The sequence below is a fragment of the Poromitra crassiceps genome, assembly GCF_964638095.1.
Source record: "Poromitra crassiceps genome assembly, chromosome: 5".
Taxonomy (NCBI): Eukaryota; Metazoa; Chordata; class Actinopteri; order Beryciformes; family Melamphaidae; genus Poromitra; species Poromitra crassiceps.
The window spans coordinates 12442215-12465027 of NC_139642.1; the positions used below are offsets into that span (position 1 = coordinate 12442215).

The 22813-nt window shown below is 42.9% G+C and overlaps 1 protein-coding gene across 1 annotated transcript in view; it reads right to left on the minus strand.

Annotated features, from left to right (window-relative positions):
• LOC310777515 (fatty acid CoA ligase Acsl3-like) overlaps positions 1–22813 on the minus strand; it is a 76784-nt gene that overhangs the window by 7352 nt on the left and 46619 nt on the right. The window contains exons 7-13 of the mRNA XM_083637867.1: positions 22409–22559; positions 19299–19422; positions 14982–15053; positions 9627–9766; positions 6872–7044; positions 4754–4828; positions 3033–3224 (exon numbers count right to left, since the gene is read on the minus strand). Coding sequence (XP_083493993.1) covers positions 3033–3224; positions 4754–4828; positions 6872–7044; positions 9627–9766; positions 14982–15053; positions 19299–19422; positions 22409–22559 — 927 coding nt within the window. The remainder of the gene's footprint in view (positions 1–3032; positions 3225–4753; positions 4829–6871; positions 7045–9626; positions 9767–14981; positions 15054–19298; positions 19423–22408; positions 22560–22813) is intronic.

Sequence of the window (22813 nt, forward strand, 5' to 3'; positions counted from 1 at the left end):
GGTTCTAGTGGACTCGTGTAAACAGAAGTGGAGAGGAATTCTGGGAAGTGAGGTCAATCTGATTGGTTGAAAGGTTTCTGGGTGAAGGCTTGTCAGATTGATGGATGGAAGTGGAGGCTGGAAGGAGTCCAGGTCTCTGGGGCACCATGTGGATCACAGCAGCATTACGCTTCGTTCACACAGACAACCTACGCCTTGCCTTGCCTCAACCCACGCCTACGCCGAGCTGGGCGTGAACCTGTTACACGCTTTTGCGATCACACCGCACGCCTTTTGCACGCCGAACCTGGAGCCGAGTCACAAGCGCCTCTCCTCTCTCCCGACTGTATTTTTTCACGTGTTGTCCAGAATTGTCATGGGTAGCCTCTAGGTAAAATAAATCTGATATATTTAATGTTCTATTGATGCTGGATATGTATAACCAGGTCTGACTATAGTCGGACATTTTAGAGAGGTGATCTTGCAAGAATATGTGCTGGCACAACAACATTGTCCATCTTGCTTCTTCGGTCGCTATTCTCTCTCATGAAGATTTGTTTGCCGACGGGGAGAAAGCACCACGTGATAGCCACCCGTCAATCTCTCTGTCTCTCTGCTCAACATGTTGTAGTAACTCCATTTTATTTTAAAATTCAGTTGACTTTGCTATTTCCGATGGATATTGTACATTTTTCTTTCATGGCTTGACAGAAGAAGTCTGCCTGCACGCGCCTTGTCGGCTTCAAAATAGAACTCACGCCTATTCGATAAAATCGGCAAGGCACAGGCAAGGCGTGGGTACACGCAGGGTTCACGCTCAGGCGCACGGTGTACACAGCCTCGTTGACTAAAACGGACGCCTATTAAAAAGCGTGGGTAAAGGCAAGGCATAGGCAAGGCTTGGGTCGTCGGTGTGAACTAAGCCTTAAGAGTCCAGGTCTCTGGGGCACCATGTGGATCACAGCAGCATTAAGAGTCCAGGTCTCTAAGGCACCATGTGGATCACAGCAGCATTAAGAGTCCAGGTCTCTAAGGCACCATGTGGATCACAGCAGCATTAAGAGTCCAGGTCTCTGGAGCACCATGTGGATCACAGCAGCATTAAGAGTCCAGGTCTCTGTGGCACCATGTGGATCACAGCAGCATTAAGAGTCCAGGTCTCTAAGGCACCATGTGGATCACAGCAGCATTAAGAGTCCAGGTCTCTGTGGCACCATGTGGATCACAGCAGCATTAAGAGTCCAGGTCTCTGGGGCACCATGTGGATCACAGCAGCATTAAGGGTCCTGCAGTGGGTTGCACCAGCTGTGCGTAAGTTGAAACGTAAGCTAGTTTGAACGTAAAGTCTCACTAAGTCCGAGTTTACGCACTACTAAACATATTTGGGTTGCACCAAGTTAAATAGTTACAACGTAGGCATAAGTTATAACTTAAATTTTACACCTACGTCTTACTAGGTGTAAAGTCCTCCGTAAAATAGCAGTTGGCACGGATTGCAACTTGGCACCGTGGCACAGTGTTGTTTTGCGTCCGCAACGCGCTCTCCGTGATCAATTAGTACACCCTTTGATATTTATGACTCACGCTTTTGTTTTGCACAAGCTGCAGCACTGCATACAAATTAAAATAACCGCAACAATTTAGTGAGGCAGGATGGTGCTAAATTAGCCTACAATACTAATAGAGCTCACAGATAAACGTTAACAGTAATATGAACCTAAACGAACGTCACTCAATAACGTTCTCATTTGGTTAGTGTTGATGAAATATGAAAGCACTAATTTGCGGGGGGCAACATGTCCTGTTTTCACTCCACTTACTTAAACAACGGTAAATAAACACCGTTTCCACCGTGCTTTTCACTGATTGGTCACAGATACTGTACACGTCATTTTCTGCGACACTATTTTGGCTAGTGTGAGGTTTAAGGACTACTAGTTAAGATGTATCTTACGTCTCCGTGGTGCAACTCAACAAAGACACAACTTTAGTGTCAAACTAACTAGTTTGAACGTAGCAGTTAGTGTGGACTTTACACCCTAACTTAAGACAGAACTTACGTTCAGCTGGTGCAACAGGCTGCAGGTCTCTGGGGCACCATGTGGATCACAGCAGCATTAAGAGTCCAGGTCTCTGGGGCACCATGTGGATCACAGCAGCAATAAGTTGAATCAGATCCTTGTTTTTATTTTGCCTCCATTTTTGGTGCTCGGAGCTCATTGCTGTGGTGTTTCTACACTGCACTTCCCAGAGATCACCTGTCAAAACATTGCTTTTTCCTTGGCTTTTCTGTTGATGACGTTTGATGAGTGGAGATTCTTGCTTATGTGTCCTTGTTGTTTTTCACCCTGTCTCCTATGAGTTTTGTTTGCCTGAATGTGAATTGTGAAACCCCTCAACAAGAATTCCAATGCATTTTTTTAAATCTAAACTAGGGTTTGCATGGGCTCGCCGTATGCAGCTCACCCACTGCACGGCCTCGCCCGCAGCGTGGTCTCGCCTGCTCAATGCCTATGACATCAATGATGATGTCACAATGTCTATGACGTCATCAGTGATGTCATAATATGATTTTGGTCAATAATGATGTCACTGATGACATCACTGATGATGTCATAGACATTGTGACATCGTCAGTGGGACAAAAAATTGAAACAAAGAGACAAACAAAGCCCACTTGCTCCCTTTTATATAAAATAAAGGATTGAAAATAAACTTGAGACTTCAGTTTTAACAAGCTGTCTCTAATGTCCATGCAATTGAATTTGGAATATTTGAGGAGAGTACATTTGACACCTGGAGACTGCATGTTTGATTAACTTGTGCCATTTCCCTATCAGACTACCACCAAAATCAAATGAAAAATGTGTGAAAATACAGACAGTGAAACAGGGGGCAGAAACTTTTTCACGGTCCTCTAGTTATTCATCTGTCCATCCATTCATTCATGCACCTCCACCTTCCACTCCACCCACCTTCCACTCCACCCATGCATCCTCACATTCACCCACCCACCCATTCATGTACTCATCCCTCCATCCACCTCTCCTCACCGATAATCTTCAGGCATCCGTCTTGGTGGAACTCTCCGATGTCTCCTGTGCAGAACCACCGCTGGCCGCTCTCATCCACGAAGAAGTCATATTGTTTTTTAGCCTCGTTCTTATAGTATCCCATGGTGACGTTGGGTCCGCCGATCAGAATCTCTCCTCGTGGGTGGGGCTTGTCAGTGCTACGGTAACCACCTGAAATGTGAATAGATCGCAATATAATAGAGTTAATATGGTGCAGATGGTCATAGTTACCGTAAAACGTAAAGGGATATGCCACTTTCTTGGGAGTTTAGCCCCCCCCCCCCCCCACATAACCAAGGTACACCATGCTTTTACCGTCACTGTCCGGGCAGTATACAGTGAGCTACAGTCGTGAAGTTAGTATGCATCACCTTAGAATGGAGGCCAATGGTACACCCGTTCAAAATAACCAAAAACACAGATCAAATAGTGCCAAAATACATGTTATGCTTCGGGTACTCACCACGAGATGAAATAATAATCCAAATGTGGAGAAATGATCTTTTTTTAAGGTAAATACATAGCCGGAATTACTTTCTAAACATGGCTGCCAGGCATGCGCGTATTGCGCGACATACAGTGCATGCACTGTGTACAGCGAAGCGTTCTTTACAGGCAAACGAGGAAGTAACTCGGTGTGGGGATTTACTGTGAAAATGGCGTTTCACATAACTAAGGATTAATCTGGCCCTCGCCCTGAGAGACAGCACATCTGGCCAATATGTGTGTAAATTATGCAATTCAAACCTCTCTACAATCTCGAATTTTTAACAGATTTTTGTCGTTAAAATCGATCTGCAATTCGCAGGTGCGTGCGTGCGTGTGTGTGTGTGTGTGTGTGACACACACTTCTGTTCTGTTGTGTCCAGGCGCTGTTCTGTGCCTCGAGCAATAAAAGCGCACCGTGACAGGTATTCAGATTTGAACAGAGCATAGTAAAAATGAACGATGCTGCGTGACGTAAACGATGGAAAAGACAACGCTGTAAAAGGATGGAGAAAAGTGAATTCCTTACAAGGATATGAGGTGAGCTGCTGCTGCTGCTGAGGAGGAGTGATCTCTCTGCTTTAACGCTGTCTAACCTTCTCATTAGCTACAGTGGAAGTAATGATGGGTGCATTCGAAAAGTGAGTTTGTGTACACTTGCAAGTATGTGAGAAGACAAGAAAGAAAGAAAGATAGATAGATAGATAGATAGATAGATAGATGATAGATGGATAGATAGATAGATGGATAGATAGATAGATGATAGATAGAAAGAAAGATAAATAGATAGATAGATAGAAAGAAAGAAAGAAAGAAAGAAAGAAAGAAGAGCTACAACAACTCCTCGATCGACAGAAAATTAATCGCCAACTAATTTTATAATTGATACATTTTTCTGGGGCTTTGGGGAAGAAGTGATCGACATCTTTCACGACCAATCAGTCGAGAAAATAATTCACAGATGAATGGATAATGAAAATAATGGTTAGCTGCATAATGAAAATAATGGTTAGTTGCAGCTGTAGAAGGAAGGCTGGTGCACATCTCTGTGAGTGTGAGTGTCTAAATGAGTCATGAAGTGTGTGTGTGTGTGTGTGTGTGTGTGTGTGTGTGTGTGTGTGTGTGTGTGTGTGTGTGTGTGTGTGGTGTGTGTGTGTGTGTGTGTGGTGTGTGTGTGTGTGTGTGTGTGTGTGTCTTCAGTTTGTCTCACTCACCCTCCAGCCAGTCCTTCAGTTTGATCTCACAGCAAACCAGTGGGCCGCCCACTCTCCCAGTGCTGTAATCCCACACTGGAACACACACACACACACACACACACACACACACACACACACACACACGCACACGATTAAGAAGCGCACTACCTTTTTATTTATCACTATGGCAACCGGACCTCACTTCCTCCCTTGCCATGGTAACCCCCATCCCAAAGGAATGTCCACAGAACAGTGTTGTTCTGGCTCAGATGACCGCAGCAGCGCAGAGTGATGGGCAGTGTCAGGGCCTCTGTGTTGGTTTAGATGACTAGAGCTGGGTATTGGTTCAAATTTCAAGAATCGATTCGATTCCGATTCACAAGGTTGCGAATCGATTAATTTCGATTCGATTCGATTCCGATTCGATCAATTTTCAATATTGATTTGGTTAGTGATACCAAAACGTGGTTTTTGAACTGTACCCTGAATTACATGACTGTCCAGTTATGTAACACAAGGGTTTCCAACCAGCCAAGTAGATACATGGGGAAAAAAAGTTGCAGACCTGTTGTCAATTTTAATGGTTTTAGTTACACATATATTTACTCACCACGTGGTGACAAAGGGTAAATAACAGCCTTTTCATTGTCAATAAAGACACTTTCACAATTATGCACAGTGATTTGATTTCAGCCTATATAATTTCTAAAAGTAGAACATTTCCATTCATGTAGCCTACAGTATTTATGTTTTTGTTTCAACTACAAACATAATTAAACGTCAACTTGAAACTATGTTTCAACTACCACACACAGCACAATAGCCTGTTTAGTATTTTTTTTTTTTTTTTTTTTTTTTTAATAAAAAAAAAAATCGATCTCTGGACATATGAATCGATAATCGAGGATTAAAATGAAAATCGATTAAAAATCGGAGAATCGATTTTTTGAACCCAGCCCTATAGATGACCGCAGCAGCGCAGAGTGATGGGCAGTGTCAGGGCCTCTGTGTTGCTTTAGTCTGCCTGGGAAAGTGCTCACCATATTCAATTATTTCACAAATGTGCTGGAAAACGAAAGCCAAACATCATAGTCATCAGAGCCGCATGATTCACAACAGATTATGTACCACCAGAGATATGAGGGGCAAGCTTTTACGCCAATTAAGAGGGAAACAACAATCCATTTTTAATTTCCGTTGTTTCCGTAAGGCAGTGGTAACAGAAAAAAAAGATTGCTGTTGTGTTCAAATCCATTGCGTGTCATTTCCAAATCAAAGCATCAGCTTTTAGGAATGCCTCCATTTTGTTGGTTTATATTTTGCAAAGCAACATACACATTCTCATAGCCAACAGCGATGTGTCAGCCTCACGGCACGCTAAAGTAGCTGATGCTGACTGGAGTTCATGCTGTAACAGTGACTTGTTGATGTTTGTCTTTCCATAACTCTGAGCCTACTCCCTTCCTCCCACGTTCAATCCATCTTCTAGCACTAACACAAAAAAGTGCTTTTATCTTTGCTTCCATGTTGCAGGAACTGTTCGTTCCCCTCAGTAACTTTCCTCTGTAAAGTAGCAGGCTATTGTAACAAATTACAGTTTCAGTTTACCGATCGGATACCAATCAAAAAATAAGTTGTTGAATTATCCAAAAGCTATTAGGCCACCCCATCTTCCATCTTGATTTCCTCATAATGACTCATTGTCCTGTTACAATGAGCTCCAGCAGTAACGAGTACTTTCTCTAGCTGGGAATATTCCCACTATTGACAATTTATCAAGCAAAAATGATGACAAGGACATTAGACATCAATGCCATGTGCTTTCCCTGATCATTCATACATACAGAGGCACACAGGCGAGGCAATGCTGTTATCTTGACTTTTGAAGACGAGGGAGGATGCAATTGCCAATGTTGTGGCTGTGATGGAAAACTAATATAATAAGCAGTGTAATGGATAACAGTGGCCACATGTGGACACCCCTGTGGCCAAATCCAGCCATGCACTCAGCTTTTTTGTGTGTTTTTTTCACCCCTTTTTCTTGGCCTTCTACAGCAAAAACATTGGGGGAAAAAACTGTACCAAAAATGTGTCCGAATTGACCAGTGACTGTTTGCCCCCCTAAACCCTGCTTACGCTCACTGATGGTCCCGGCACCACAGGTCTCGGTGAGGCCGTAGCCCTGCCCCACCGGGCAGCACAGACACACGTTCATGAAGCGCTGGGTGGCGGCGGAGAGGGGCGCGCCGCCCGACAACAGCACCCGCGTCCGCCCGCCCAGCAGGGAGCGCACTTTCCTGAACACCAGCCTGGATGGAGAGAGGGAAGGAGGGGTGTGTGTTAATATATGTGTATATATGTATGTGTATCTACATGGAATTAGAGTTGTATAGAGAATGTAAAATGTATATATTTGAAATATAGGATATTGTACACAGAATTCATGTCATGTATAATCATGTGTGTATAATCTAGGATCAAGGGGCAACCTGAAAACTGAAGCCAATGCCAAGTCCCTTACACCTGCATTCTTTCAAATGGCCTGCAAGGGACAACTCCACTAGCTCGAAAAAGAAGTCCGATTGTATGGAAGTCAATGGGGAAATGACCCTACTTCTCACGTGATTTATGACCTCAGTAAAGAGTGAGTTGATGGTCTCAATCACTAGTTTCATGTCTTCTTCAATACAGCATTATATTCATTTTGGAAATTATAGTCCCATTTAGAGTCAAATAGGTCAAAGCAGACAATGGTTTGGCGTGTGATTGACAGGTCGCCTGTCCAGTGATCACGTAGCTCACCAATCGCAGACCAATAGCTGTGGCTCTGTGGGTAACCCCGGGTCTCACGCTAGCTGCTTCTGGCTCCTATAGAGTACCACAGGAACCAGTCCGACCCTGATGTTAGCACTTCCTGGTTCCCTCGTCTCAAATTCAATGTTATTTCTGTATGGGGGTTTTGGTTAAATGCCTGAAATAAGCTCTGTGGTTAAAAGCTTATGAAACTGCCATCGTTGTGTTCAGCAAGGTCATCTTCACAAATGAGGACCACTTTGATCACTTTTGAAGTGTAAATGCGATTTTTAAAAATAAACTTTTGCTAACCACTTACCTTATTTCCGGTATTCAACCCAAATCCCCATGCAAAAATCCCATTGACTTCCCGACGAGGGAAACAGGAAGTGCATGACTTCTGAGTTGGCCTACAAAAATACGTCATCCCTGCGGTACTCCATTAACCAAGATGGCTTCACGGGAGTGCACAAAGCACAAAGCAATGGATAATGTCACAAAGGCTACATCCATATTATTATAAAGTCTATGTTTAGGATCTATATTACTGATATCACATGATGTCACATTTTATTATAAAGTCTATGTTTAGGATCTATATTACTGATATCACATGATGTCACATATTATTATAAGGTCTATGTTTAGGATCTATATTACTGATATCACATGATGTCACATTTTATTATAAAGTCTATGTTTAGGATCTATATTACTGATATCACATGATGTCACATATTATTATAAAGTCTATGTTTAGGATCTATATTACTGATATCACATGATGTCACATATTATTATAAGGTCTATGTTTAGGATCTATATTACTGATATCACATGATGTCACATATTATTATAAAGTCTATGTTTAGGATCTATATTACTGATATCACATGATGTCACATATTATTATAAGGTCTATGTTTAGGATCTATATTACTGATATCACATGATGTCACATATTATTATAAAGTCTATGTTTAGGATCTATATTACTGATATCACATGATGTCACATATTATTATAAAGTCTATGTTTAGGATCTATATTACTGATATCACATGATGTCACATATTATTATAAAGTCTATGTTTAGGATCTATATTACTGATATCACATGATGTCACATATTATTATAAAGTCTATGTTTAGGATCTATATTACTGATATCACATGATGTCACATATTATTATAAAGTCTATGTTTAGGATCTATATTACTGATATCACATGATGTCACATATTATTATAAAGTCTATGTTTAGGATCTATATTACTGATATCACATAATGTCACATATTATTATAAGGTCTATGTTTAGGATGTATATTACTGATATCACATGATGTCACATATTATTATAAGGTCTATGTTTAGGATGTATATTACTGATATCACATGATGTCACATATTATTATAAGGTCTATGTTTAGGATCTATATTACTGATATCACATGATGTCACATATTATTATAAGGTCTATGTTTAGGATCTATATTACTGATATCACATGATGTCACATATTATTATAAGGTCTATGTTTAGGATCTATATTACTGATATCACATGATGTCACATATTATTATAAGGTCTATGTTTAGGATGTATATTACTGATATCACATGATGTCACATATTATTATAAGGTCTATGTTTAGGATCTATATTACTGATATCACATGATGTCACATATTATTATAAGGTCTATGTTTAGGATGTATATTACTGATATCACATGATGTCACATATTATTATAAGGTCTATGTTTAGGATGTATATTACTGATATCACATGATGTCACATATTATTATAAGGTCTATGTTTAGGATCTATATTACTGATATCACATGATGTCACATATTATTATAAGGTCTATGTTTAGGATGTATATTACTGATTACTGAACCTTGTGACTGACAGACACATACTGATCATGTAGACCTACATCTTATTTAGTTATTGTTGTGCATTAATGTGGGGGAAAAAACCATATTGCAGCTTCAATATGGAACAAATATTTGTGTTTACATACAAAATGGTTACGTATAGGCTTAACCAATGTGTGTGTGTGTGTGTGTGTGTGTGTATCCATCCACTTACTTGTCACATAGAGGCGTGCTGTATCCTTTGGCGAGCTGCTCTAGTTTGTAGTTGTACGCCAGAGTAAACATGGTTCGCTGGACGCAGCTCATCTCCTCCACCTTGGTCATCACATTCTTATAGATACGATCCATGATCTCCTGCAAAAGAAACAGAAGAAACAGAAGGGGTAAGAAAGAGAGATGAAGAGAGAGAAAAGAGGGGATGAGGAGACGCCAAATACATCAGTTCATTTGAACATGTTCCATGATGATGATAACACTGTGGTGTTATTAGACGTAGACTTCATGCTGTGGTGACTAACTGTGCAAACCAAAGGCTGAATGGAAAGTGTAGTGCAGGAATGCATAATCAGCTTCTTCCACATATAGAAGTCAACAAAACTCGCATAATATGAAAGTCCAACTCATTATGGACTGAGTCCTCCTCCATCGACTCCTTGGTCAGTGGTCAGTTAAAAATGTACTAGGCACAACTCTATAGTATGTGTGATATTATTATGGATATAATGTGAGTATGCACACATCTCTTATATATTATTACAGTAGTATAACATGTTATTACAGTATACTTTCATATTAAGCCTATAGATATAAAACAGGGGGTAGGACTTGATAAGTATTATCTTCTTCCTACTCCTTTTCGGGCATGATAAACAAATGTAAATTGATTGTGAATTTGCTGTATATTGTATGCTGTGAATTCTAATTGACTATGATTGTTTGGCACGTCTCGCCTATATTTCTTTTATTCTTTATCTTTGTTTTTGACCATGTTCGAAATAAATCTAATCTAGTGTCTGCTCTGATTGGACAATTCTATGTTGAAAAAGTGCAAAGACTGCTCAAAATTGATAAAACAAAAGTGTCATTATGCAAAATGGCAAGAATAGAGAATATTTTGGAGATCAGTTGAATTTGCATTACATTTTAATTACCGGTACATTGATTACAGGACTGTTATTTGTTTCCTCAGGTTTCTCTTTGTGGGAGGCTGCAAACTAGGTCAGGGATGAACTGGATGAACTGGGATGAATGGGTTAAGGTTAGGTGAATTGGTGATGGGAAAAGGATAGGCATGGGATGAATTGCTATCATGTGACCCAACCCAGCCGTAGGTCTGCGTGACTTGACTTGATGTCTTGGTTTCCTATTGTCAAAGGGACTGCAGTGGAGAGAACAGTCTCAAACCCACTAAAGCCAAGAACACTTCATTATCCAATTCAGCAGTGTCTTAAAAAGCCTGGGTTACGCCTAAATGGGGGAAAGGGCACAAACAACAAACAATACAAACCAGCTGGTCTCCTCTATGTGTGTGTGTGTGTGTGTGTGTGTGTGAAGATAAAGCAGTGCGGAGGAGGAAGTTGAGATGGGATTCGTGCAGCAGCCCGTTGTCATATCACAGCAAACAAGTTGTGTGTATGTGCGTGCGTGTATGTGTGTGTGTGTGTGTGTGTGTGTGTGTGTGTGTGTGTGTGCGCGCGTGTGTGTGTGAGTCGTGGGGATAACCACACTGGGCTTTCTCACGTTCTGTTTACAGCTGTGAATGGTTCCAGACACTGGGGCCCTCTGTCCTTTACACTAGCACCCCTGGGAGATGGGGGGGGGGCGACCCTCATGGTGAGAGACACAGAGAATACAGAGGGAGGAGGGCGTTACAGTCTAGCCAACGGGAGCCATGGATTACTAATCCTAATTTCCCAATTTCATCCCATCCCTTATGGATGGATAAATGGACCTGCAATGTTCAGAGAGAAGTAGAAAAAATATAATATTACGCAACCAAGTGCGATGGTCATGTTGCAGGAACCAGTCACATCTTACTACTTATGATAAAGCATTCCAGTTGCTGCGCGGCGCACAATTGCTCAAGTGACATCACTGATGACATCACAATTGCTTGAGTGACATCACTAATGACATCACAATTGCTCAAGTGACATCACTGATGACATTTGAGTGACAGCATGATAACTGACGCCATTTTACCTCAATTTGCCAGTTCCATTCACCCTCTCTTATTTGAACATCAATAAAATACATATAGAAACCCAGCTACTGAGTTCTTGCAGTGTGTTAGCATGTATAGAAACCCAGCTACTGAGTTCTTGCAGTGTGTTAGCATGTATAGAAACCCAGCTACTGAGTTCTTGCAGTGTGTTACCAGTGGCGTGCCATCCATTAGGCGAACTAGGCAAATGCTAGGGGCGCTTGAGCCGTTAGGGGCGCCAGAGAGGGTAAAAAAAAAAAAAAAAAAAATTACAAATACTTTTTCATGATAATAGGCCTACTATTATTTTACAATAGTAGACAAAAATAAGCAGAACAACGTCTGAAGTCTTTAAATAATAGTGAAATCATTTTTCTAATTCTGGCTTTCTGGCTGCCCGGGCAGCACTTTCACCATGGTCCCTAATCCATACCACCCCACCCACTGCGCGGCCGCGCCCCCTTCTACCTGCTCGGAGCTTTTTCCCAGAGTGGGGGAAGGGAGCTGGAAGGTGGGTGCTGAGGGTGCTGCAGCACCCCCTGGTGGCAAGAAATGGGATTTTCGAAATTGTTGGATTTGGCTGTCTTGTGTTTATACCACCAACAAGATGCATTAAAAAACAGTTTGTGCTTCCCAGCTCTAATCTTATTTCATACGGTCTCTCTTCAAAAGTGTTTGATTTTCATCATAATCTGGTTTTCCATAATAATAATAATAAGTTCAGTGTTTATGCCTGTGTTGCTGTCTGTTGTAGTGTAAAACGACTAAAGGGAGAGCAGGTGCTTACATGAAAGTGAGTGAGAAAAGGAGAAGATACTGAATAATGACATCATAACAGTATAATCCTAATGTTAATTTAAAATTAAATATTCTTCTAAATATGGATGGAAGTCCAAGAAACGTAAAATTTTCTTCGGCGCTGCCCTCGTGGGCAGCGCCACTGGGGAAGGGTGATTCTGAGCCTGCACTGCAGTGGTGGAATTAGCTGCGATATAATTTTTATTATATTTTCTTTGGGGGAGGAGGGAGGGGGGGCACCAGCAAAAATCTTGCCTAGGGCACCAACTTGGTCAGGCACGCCACTGTGTGTTAGCATGTATAGAAACCCAGCTACTGAGTTCTTGCAGTGTGTTAGCATGTATAGAAACCCAGCTACTGAGTTCTTGCAGTGTGTTAGCATGTATAGAAACCCAGCTACTGAGTTCTTGCAGTGTTAGCATGTATAGAAACCCAGCTACTGAGTTCTTGCAGTGTGTTAGCATGTATAGAAACCCAGCTACTGAGTTCTTGCAGTGTGTTAGCATGTATAGAAACCCAGCTACTGAGTTCTTGCAGTGTTAGCATGTATAGAAACCCAGCTACTGAGTTCTTGCAGTGTTAGCATGTATAGAAACCCAGCTACTGAGTTATTGCAGTGTGTTAGCATGTATAGAAACCCAGCTACTGAGTTCTTGCAGTGTTAGTATGTATAGAAACCCAGCTACTGAGTTATTGCAGTGTTAGCATGTATAGAAACCCAGCTACTGAGTTCTTGCAGCGTGTTAGCATGTATAGAAACCCAGCTACTGAGTGCTTGCAGTGTGTTAGCATGTATAGAAACCCAGCTACTGAGTTATTGCAGTGTGTTAGCATGTATAGAAACCCAGCTACTGAGTTCTTGCAGTTTTAGCATGTATAGAAACCCAGCTACTGAGTTCTTGCAGTGTGTTACCATGTATAGAAACCCAGCTACTGAGTTATTGCAGTGTGTTAGCATGTATAGAAACCCAGCTACTGAGTTCTTGCAGTGTGTTAGCATGTATAGAAACCCAGCTACTGAGTTCTTGCAGTGTTAGCATGTATAGAAACCCAGCTACTGAGTTCTTGCAGTGTGTTAGCATGTATAGAAACCCAGCTACTGAGTTCTTGCAGTGTGTTAGCATGTGTGAGTAAAGTAGTCGTATTAATACATGTATAGAAACCCAGCTACTAAGCGTGGCAGGTGGAAGTTGGTATTGATTTATCTGACATATGGGAAAGGAATCTGTCTGTGGTACAACTCTGCTCAGACAATAGCAGACACCAGCTGATCCAATTTAAAGTTACTCACCGGCTTCACTATGCCAAGCATAAGTTACACAAGTTCTTCCCTTCTGTCTCACCACTGTGTGACAGGTGTCAAAGGGAACACTATCTCATGCCTTCTGGTTCTGCCCTTAACTAACGGGATTCTGGACCAAAATATTTGATTGGTACTCTAAGGCCTACAAGATAAACTCCAGCTGGAGGCAGAACTCACCATCTTCGGCTGCTCGGAGTCCTCTCTGAACTTCCCTACAGCTGTGCAACAGTCTCTAACACAGGGGACAACTGTTGCGAAAAAAAACTAATTCTAAAGGAATGGAAGTCCCCCTCTTCACCTTCTTTTCAATTGTGGTTGACGGACATGACTTCTGTTACTCACTCAAGACGTTTTCGGGATCCGTTTCTAGCCGACCTCGATGAGGTTAGGGGCAACAGGTGACTCTCGTGGCTGCTTTCTCATGGACCCCTTGCGTGGGATCCCATGCACAAGCACATAAACAGCTTATGTGGCTAGTAGCACCACGTTGTAATATTGAATGTCGAATATATATGTATTTATTGTTTTTCTGTTCTTTTCTTTTCTTTTCCTGTGTCTGAGCCTGTTCGTCTGTCCTGTTTGAATATTGTTAAAAAAGAAAGAAAAATAAAATAAAATATTGGGAAAAAAAAGAAACCCAGCTCCTGAGTTCTTGCAGTGTGTTAGCATGTTGTGAGTAAAGTAGTCATAGTAGTAATTCAAGCCCTTTCTCCATGACACCAATGCTTTTCCTAGTAAGCTGAGGCCTCGTGAGGGAAAGTGGACAGCTGTGACTGCAAGGCTTCACACACTGTGTTTCTCTTCACTAGAACTTCCAGGCTAAAAGCAACACAGCACGTGAACCAACGTTAAAACCACTGCTCCTCTGTTTTGTTGGAAATTTTTCATTGACAAAATAACTGAAGCCATGCGCATGGGTTTTTGTAAAGTCCGTCCTAGCGTCAGCGCCGCTGAAAGGGATGAATAACTCACACAGACTTCAAAGTACTCAGCCACTTTATCCCCATGGCGTGTAATACTCTAATGTAACCCCTGGGTGATGAGACCGTAATCATGCGTTAGTGACAGAGAGCAGAGTTGGCTGGTGTCGGCGATAGGATCCAGAGTTTTGATTTACGTCACAGCCAATAATGAAGCAGATCCAGACCTGCTGGACCAATCAGCTGCAGTGTTTGTGACAACACAGTCTGGCTGGAGAGTGATGGAACTGAATGGGAGATAAATGCAACATTATATATACGAGACAGTGTTATGTGTTGTCGTACCGGGACAGCTGCCATCAGAGTGGGCTGCAGAACGCTGGTGTCCCCCCTGCTCCCCTTCTTGATCTTGGTCGACTGGAGATGAGAAGAATGAGCCAATATCACAATGAGGATTGACAGCACACCTTCACATCAATGCTTCTCATTTCATTTCGAGATTTGAACCCGAGTCCCGTCTGATCTTTTGTTCAACACCGCATTTAAGTACAATAAAAGCAAAACAGTGACTCCTGTGCTTATAATCTCATTGAGCAACTTAGTGTTGTTTAATGAGATGATAGCAGTGGATAGGTTTTTGGTAGGGATGCACCGATCCACATTTTTTCACTTCCGATCCGATTCCGATCCCTGAATTTGGATATCTGCCGATACCGATATTATGCCGATACCAATATTTTTCTTGAATATACAGTATAGGCAAAGATTTGGCCAATTAAAGATTTTTTTTTAAAAATATACCTTGCAAAAAGCAGACAAAATTAAGAACATATACAAGGCAAAGAAGGATACTATTATACATGGGCAAATTACGGCCCCTGTGCGGCCCGCGCTGGAATTGAAAAAAAAAAAAACGATTCCGATCCGTGAATTAGTGCCAATATCGGCACCCGATACCAATATTGGATCGGATCGTCCCCATCCCTAGTTTTTGGTGCGCTACGGTGTATATGCAAAAGCTTTTCAGATCATTCTTAGCTTGGTTGTACTGTCCACTAAACATAGTGTGACAAAAGCATTATCAATGACCATTATCATGACATTTTGTTTCTATGCATCTCTAATGCCAATTTGTGGATGCAATCATAGAAAGTGCCTAGATATAAGTACTAGATATTTTCCAGATGAGTGGCTTGCAAGTTGATACCGTTCACTTTGAGCTATATGATATGGAAACGGGTAGAAAGTGGTGAAAATGCAACTTCCTGTTGCACAATACTGTAGTACTGTAAGTTGACCACTAAGCATTTCTGGCACAAACCTGGGGTCTTTTCCCTTGCCCATTTTCAGTAGTAAAGTAAATGTCTTCCTCTGCCCTCTGGGGAGTAAGTAGTAAGTACTGTGGCCCTGCAGCTTGGCATGCCCCCTTTTCAGTCCAGTGGACCTGACCTTGCTGTGCCTGGCAATTCCGCCTCTGGAACCAAGTTCAACTCTCTTTGCTTATTATCACAGGACTCCCAAGAGGTGGAGAAAGACTTTTACTACTCTGGAAATGGGCGGCATTTCTCTTGGCGGGAATACACCATGCAGCTTTTTGCCAAATTAGCTCTTTAATCATATACTATCCCCTCAGGCCCCCAAAACCTGTCCACGGGCTGGAAAGACATGTTTTCATTAAAAGGTCTCCAAAATCACACCATTTATCATAGCCAGAAAGGTTTAAAAAGTCAGAATTATCGTCGGATTTTCAAATGTCCGAGGGTCCTTGAACTAATCATGTCCGACAAACACTTCGTTCTGTCAGGAAACATAACCAAATCTCAGCTTAAAATAATGATATTTCATCAAAATAATTGTATTCTCCATGTCTCATTTAAAATGTTGGCAAAAATAAAGCATTTGCACGAACCACCAGATCCTGTAAAAAAACCCCATTAAATTCAGTGTTTTGCATCGCAACTGCCAAGCAATGAATGACTCAGCTGTGAGCAACAGTTACGTGACAAAGATTCAGCTAACCCGACTAGGGATGCACCGATATTTTGGCCGATGCCGATAACCGATATTGACATTGCTGTTATGGCCGATAACCGATATTTACCGATGTCGATATGATCTGTATAAAAACACATTTCTATGATAATAATATTTTGTACATACTGAAAAACACATGTAAACACTGAATTTGAAAAAGTAATGCATTTCTTTATTTCAAAAACATTTGTAAAAGCCCATAAATCATAGATTTACTGCATTATTTCATCTCAATGTGAAGAATTTGGCTGATACCGATAACCGATATTAACATTGTAACATCGGACCGATACAGATATGTTAAAAAATAACTAACATCGGCCGATACCGATATGATTGCCGATATATCGTGCATCCCTAAACCCGACTGAACTGCAGCCAGGCTGCCTCCACACTACAGCCAGGCTGCCTCCACACTGCAGCCAGGCTGCCTCCACACTACAGCCAGGCTGCCTCCACACTGCAGCCAGGCTGCCTCCACACTACAGCCAGGCTGCCTCCACACTACAGCCAGGCTGCCTCACACTACAGCCAGGCTGCCTCCACACTACAGCCAGGCTGCCTCACACTACAGCCAGGCTGCCTCCACACTACAGCCAGGCTGCCTCCACACTACAGCCAGGCTGCCTCCACACTACAGCCAGCCTGCCTCCACACTACAGCCAGGCTGCCTCACACTACAGCCAGGCTGCCTCCACACTGCAGCCAGGCTGCCTCCACACTGCAGCCAGGCTGCCTCCACACTGCAGCCAGGCTGCCTCCACACTGCAGCCAGGCTGCCTCCACACTGCAGCCAGGCTGCCTCCACACTACAGCCAGGCTGCCTCCACACTGCAGCCAGGCTGCCTCCACACTGCAGCCAGGCTGCCTCCACATACAGAGAGGAGCTGACTCAACTGCAGCCAGGCTGCCTCCACACTACAGCCAGGCTGCCTCCACACTACAGCCAGGCTGCCTCCACACTGCAGCCAGGCTGCCTCCACACTACAGAGAGGAGCTGACTCAACTGCAGCCAGGCTGCCTCCACACTACAGCCAGGCTGCCTCCACACTACAGCCAGGCTGCCTCCACACTGCAGCCAGGCTGCCTCCACATACAGAGAGGAGCTGACTCAACTGCAGCCAGGCTGCCTCCACACTACAGCCAGGCTGCCTCCACACTACAGCCAGGCTGCCTCCACACTACAGCCAGGCTGCCTCCACACTGCAGCCAGGCTGCCTCCACACTACAGAGAGGAGCTGACTCAACTGCAGCCAGGCTGCCTCCACACTGCAGCCAGGCTGCCTCCACACTACAGAGAGGAGAGGACGAGAGCTGTCTGTAGAGGTATTGTAAAACTGTAAATAGTTCAGTATCTATCAACGTTTTCCACAGAATTGTGTTGCTAGGGAACTAGGGATGTTCATCAATTATCGAAAATCGATAATCGATCGTTAAGGATTGGAATCGATCCTGTGGCATTTGGATCGATTTTATAATTATTAAAAAAAAAAAAATTTTTTTTTTTTTTTTTTGGACTAGGTTTGGGTGGAATTCGTTCCTCCTCGCCCCACTCCATTGCACAGCCGACTAACGTGAGGTGGAGCTTCATATAGTCTCTAGTTTTCTGGCTGGGCACGGGCCTTTGTGCCAACAAAACTGTTTTAAACATGAGAAATTCACACCGGCATGCGCCGGGGACAGCAGTGTTGGAGAGGAGACACATTGAAATAAAGAGTTCATTGAGGAGAACACGTTGTCTTTCATATTTTCTGCCATAGGCATTCATTTTGTAAAAAAAAAAAAAAAAAAAAAAAAAAAAAAAATTGGAAATATTGAAAATTTTCTAAGTATTAATAAAATCGATAATCGATAATTGATCGTTAATTCTCACCGATTATCGATTTTGGAAAATTTTCAAAATGAACATCCCTATAGGGAACCTAGCTTATTTTCTGTCAGCTATTGTATAAAGCAAACACTGCAACAGGAAGTTAGCTAGGGGCAATTTAGAATGTTTATGTTGTTAAACCCGTCTATAGTATTATAGCAGAGACACTTTTCAGTTCTCCCTTCTTCTGACCATGATTGTGCTGTTCTCATAGAGGTGCAGGACTTCAATCCACCTTCTTTCTAGCTGCCATGATGCCTTACGTGAAATATGGGAGCTTCTTCTGGTGTCATCCTCCCAGCCCCTCCCCCCCGTTACGTTGCTGCCACAGACACAACAAGCCCGTCTGTAAACCATGTTTCAAAGCTGCAGGCAAAAGGAGGCAATCACGTCCAGCTTGGCCAAACTCACTGATAAATATCCCAAGTTGTTCAAAGAGCAACAGGTTAGCGGATGTGATAGATAACATTATTACATTCCCTCCAATAAGTCGTCAAACGAGTCGACAAGCAACTTTTTTTCAGCGTCGGAGTTTGAAGAGGAAATGCCCCAGCTGCAACAATCGAACGACAGGAGGAGAAAAACAAAAACAAAAATGAAAGAAAAAAAACATCCAGAAACTGCTTAGTTGCAGCTTCACCACTGTATTTCAATATTGTATAGCTCAAAGGGAGTATGTTCCATGATGTAATATGAGTGCGTATGAGTGAGTATACATTAGGTTTGTCAAGAAAATCCTCTGATGAGTCTTATTGTACCTGGTCAGCCAGAGTCTGTGGTGAGGAATAACCAATCCTGCATCCGTGAGCAAGAGACACCAGCTCAGCACTCAGCTCCAGCACATGGGCCAGAGGCAGGTAGCCGATGTAGGTGTCCTCCTCACTGCAAACACAAAGACACTGTTACACAAGTCCTAAAGCTGATGTAGGTGTCCTCCTCACTGCAAACACAAAGACACTGTTACACAAGTCCTAAAGCTGATGTAGGTGTCCTCCTCACTGCAAACACCAAGACACTGTTACACAAGTCCTAAAGCTGATGTAGGTGTCCTCCTCACTGCAAACACCAAGACACTGTTACACAAGCTCAATTAATATGTTGTATAATTGCACAGTCTATGCACTCTATGCATTGCCTCACACCTACAGCATGTCCTGTTGGACCAGAACACTCAGACTAGAACCTTGCCTGTGTTGTATTATTTTATTTATTTTTAATTTTATTTGTATTATTAAAAGTATTAAAATCTCATGTGTACGTCACTTTGGATAAAAGCATTTAGCAAATGGGAAATTGTAATTGTACAGTGTGTTGTACAATCTGTTTGAATACAAACCATCATGATTTTGAATCATGAATCACATCACTGTCATAATAGAAGATGGATACTGTGCACCAGAAAGAATCTGGCTGCATGTCTTCAAAATGCAAGCTGTCTTCTCTTTTGCTTGGAATTAAATATGATTGAATGGTGACTTATTTGCCTGAACAAAAAGTAGCCTAGTAACATCTGCTCCTACTTACAGTAAGATAGGGCCAAATCTGGGGAATCACATTTCAATGGTCGTGTGAAATTCATGGCATACATACATATTGTAGGGGAGAGGGAGGTTTACACAACCGGACACGGGAAAATACACAAAGCGAAGCAGTCATTTTCATTAGAAGTCTGATTGAGATGGTGACGACGGACCTAACCCCTCGAACCCCCGCATCCCTCTCACCCCGACTCCCATCCTCCTCTTTTTTCCCTTCCTCTCCTCCGCTCCCTCCCTTCTGCATTTCCTCTCACTCCCGTCCCGTTCCCCAGAGAGAAGGGTCACTTTCTGTTTTAAACTAAACACTTATGTGTCGTGTGATGGTGCTGGTTAGCCAACCGGCCAATGAGACTTGTATGTCTGCACGTGCTCGGTTGACATGGACGCCCCGACCAGGAAGCTAGCCCAATAGATCATTTGGCGTCTTTCCCTAGATGCAGTGCTGTCATGCAACCTCCAAATCATCAACAATGCTAATATTGCATGTAGGCAGTGGTGGCAGTGATTGTGTAGGCGGTGCTTATAGGGCCACACTATATAAACGTGAGGTGGATAGAACTCTGCAGTAACACATTTCCAGTCTGCAGAGAGCTTTCTTCTGTGATATAGCTGGGTGAGTTTTGTCTAAGCTAGATTTGTCTGTTGTCTGCTCTTTCTTCCAGAAAGCAGTAGGTGAGTTTGTTTAGGCTACAGAGTGAAACTAGAGTAGTTTAAAGCTACTAATTGCTCTCACCTGACCTCAGGTGTACAGCCCTTGTGAACGACCAAATGATTGTGTAGGTAGGCGGTGCTTAGGGCCTCTGTTGAATCAGTATTTCTTAGCATAGTCAGTCTAAAGCGGCAGCCTCTGGGCACGAAGACTCCCGTAGAAGACTCTGGGCACAAACACTAGGTCGGTAACCTTGCAATCTCTGCCTTCCTTGAACTTCTTCTCGTCCTTTGACCTCTACCTCTCTCAACCTCCTGCAACTCACAAAGCAGGGAACGTGCTTGACCTGGTCTTCACCAGATCCTGCTCCACCTCTAACCTTACTGTGACCCCTCTTCCAGTATCCGTCCACCACTTTATAACCTTCTCTCTTCCCATCTCACTCCCCACCTCCCACCCTTCACCTGCTCACTCTATCACCTCCCGTCGCAACCTAAAAACTTTCTCACCTAACTCCCTCTCTTCTGCTGTCCTCTCCCTGCTTCCCTCAGCCAAGCAGTTCTCTCTCCTGTCCGCTGAGGAGGCTTCCACTACTCTTCTATCCTCTCTCTCCTCCGCTCTTGATTCTCTCTGCCCACTCACCACTAAGCCTGCCTGATCCTCTCTCCCTGCTTCCTGGCTGACTGAATCTCTGCGAACTCATCGAACAGAGCTTCGGGCAGCTGAGAGGAAATGGAGAAAATCCCATGACCACCCCCCTGGTGGCCACCCCTGACGTAGGCCATGTTCAGACTAGGAGGCCAAATCTGATTTGTGAACTTTAATGACTTATTAATGATTCTATCCAGATTGGTTTTATGAGTCTGGACGCTCCAGGTCTGATTTGTGTCACTTGTCCCAAACCACATATGGAGGTAGTTTCCAATCTGCTTTCGACTGATCGTGACTTCAGTGTGGACGCCAAATCAGATTTGAGAGTGTCTTTTGCAGGGGGCGGGGACTTGAAGAGCAGAGAGCAGACATGCAAACACTGCCAGAAACATTGTATGTTGGCTCATTGTATCTGGACACACAGATCCGAGTTGAACACTTGCCCAAATCAGATTTGTGGCAGTGCGGACACACTCCCAAATCAGATTTGGGAAACCAATCAAGCTAATGATGATTCATGACTTTAGCAGCAAATCGGATTTGCCTGTAATGTGAACATGGCCTTAGTGCTTTCATAGTCCTCTGTTTTGAGTAGTGCAAAATGCAGCCCGTCCCATCAGGAGCCAGATTGCCAGCATTCAATTCAGCTCGGCTGCTCGGATTAATTCTCCATCAACCTGCTCAAACATCTTCCATTCATATCCTGTTAAACGGCTTGAAAAGAGAAACTGCAAAAGGCAATGACAGTTTGTCTCCCCATTACAAACCCACTCTTGCAAAAGTTAATAGCACACTTAAGGCAAGGGTGCTTTGGGCCTTATTTAGATCTGAAGCTAAAAACTGTATTGCCATTCCGCCAAAATGTAAAAAACTAATAAAACATTGAACTGATTATTTCTCTGATGTGATTTTGTCAAAAAGGTCTTATGTGCTGCTGTCTAGAGGTTAATATGTATTTTGACTTAAGTGGTCCTGACAGAATGACTCTCGTCTCATAGCACATTGCACCGATAGAGTTTGCAGCACCTACTTCAGGTTGGGGATCCTCTCAGCCATGCCGGCGAGCCCAGCGATGATGTTGCTGTGGGAGATCATGACACCCTTGGGGACGCCTGTGGATCCGCTGGTATACATGATGACAGCGATGTCTGAGGGCAGGGGCTGCTTACGCCCACGCACCACTGGATCAGGAAGAGATCAAGCACACACACACAGAAACTTTAACACCAGAAGGATGGAGGATTCCATAGTCTCACGACCCAACGTCGTAGGTCAGCAAGCTTCCAGCAGCGACAGAGGGTCTGACTTAGGGATGCACCGATCCACTTTTTTCACTTCTGATCCGATTCCGATATCTGAATTTGGATATCTGCCGTTACTGATATTATGCCGACACCAATATTTTTCTTGAATATACAGTATAGGCAAAGATTTG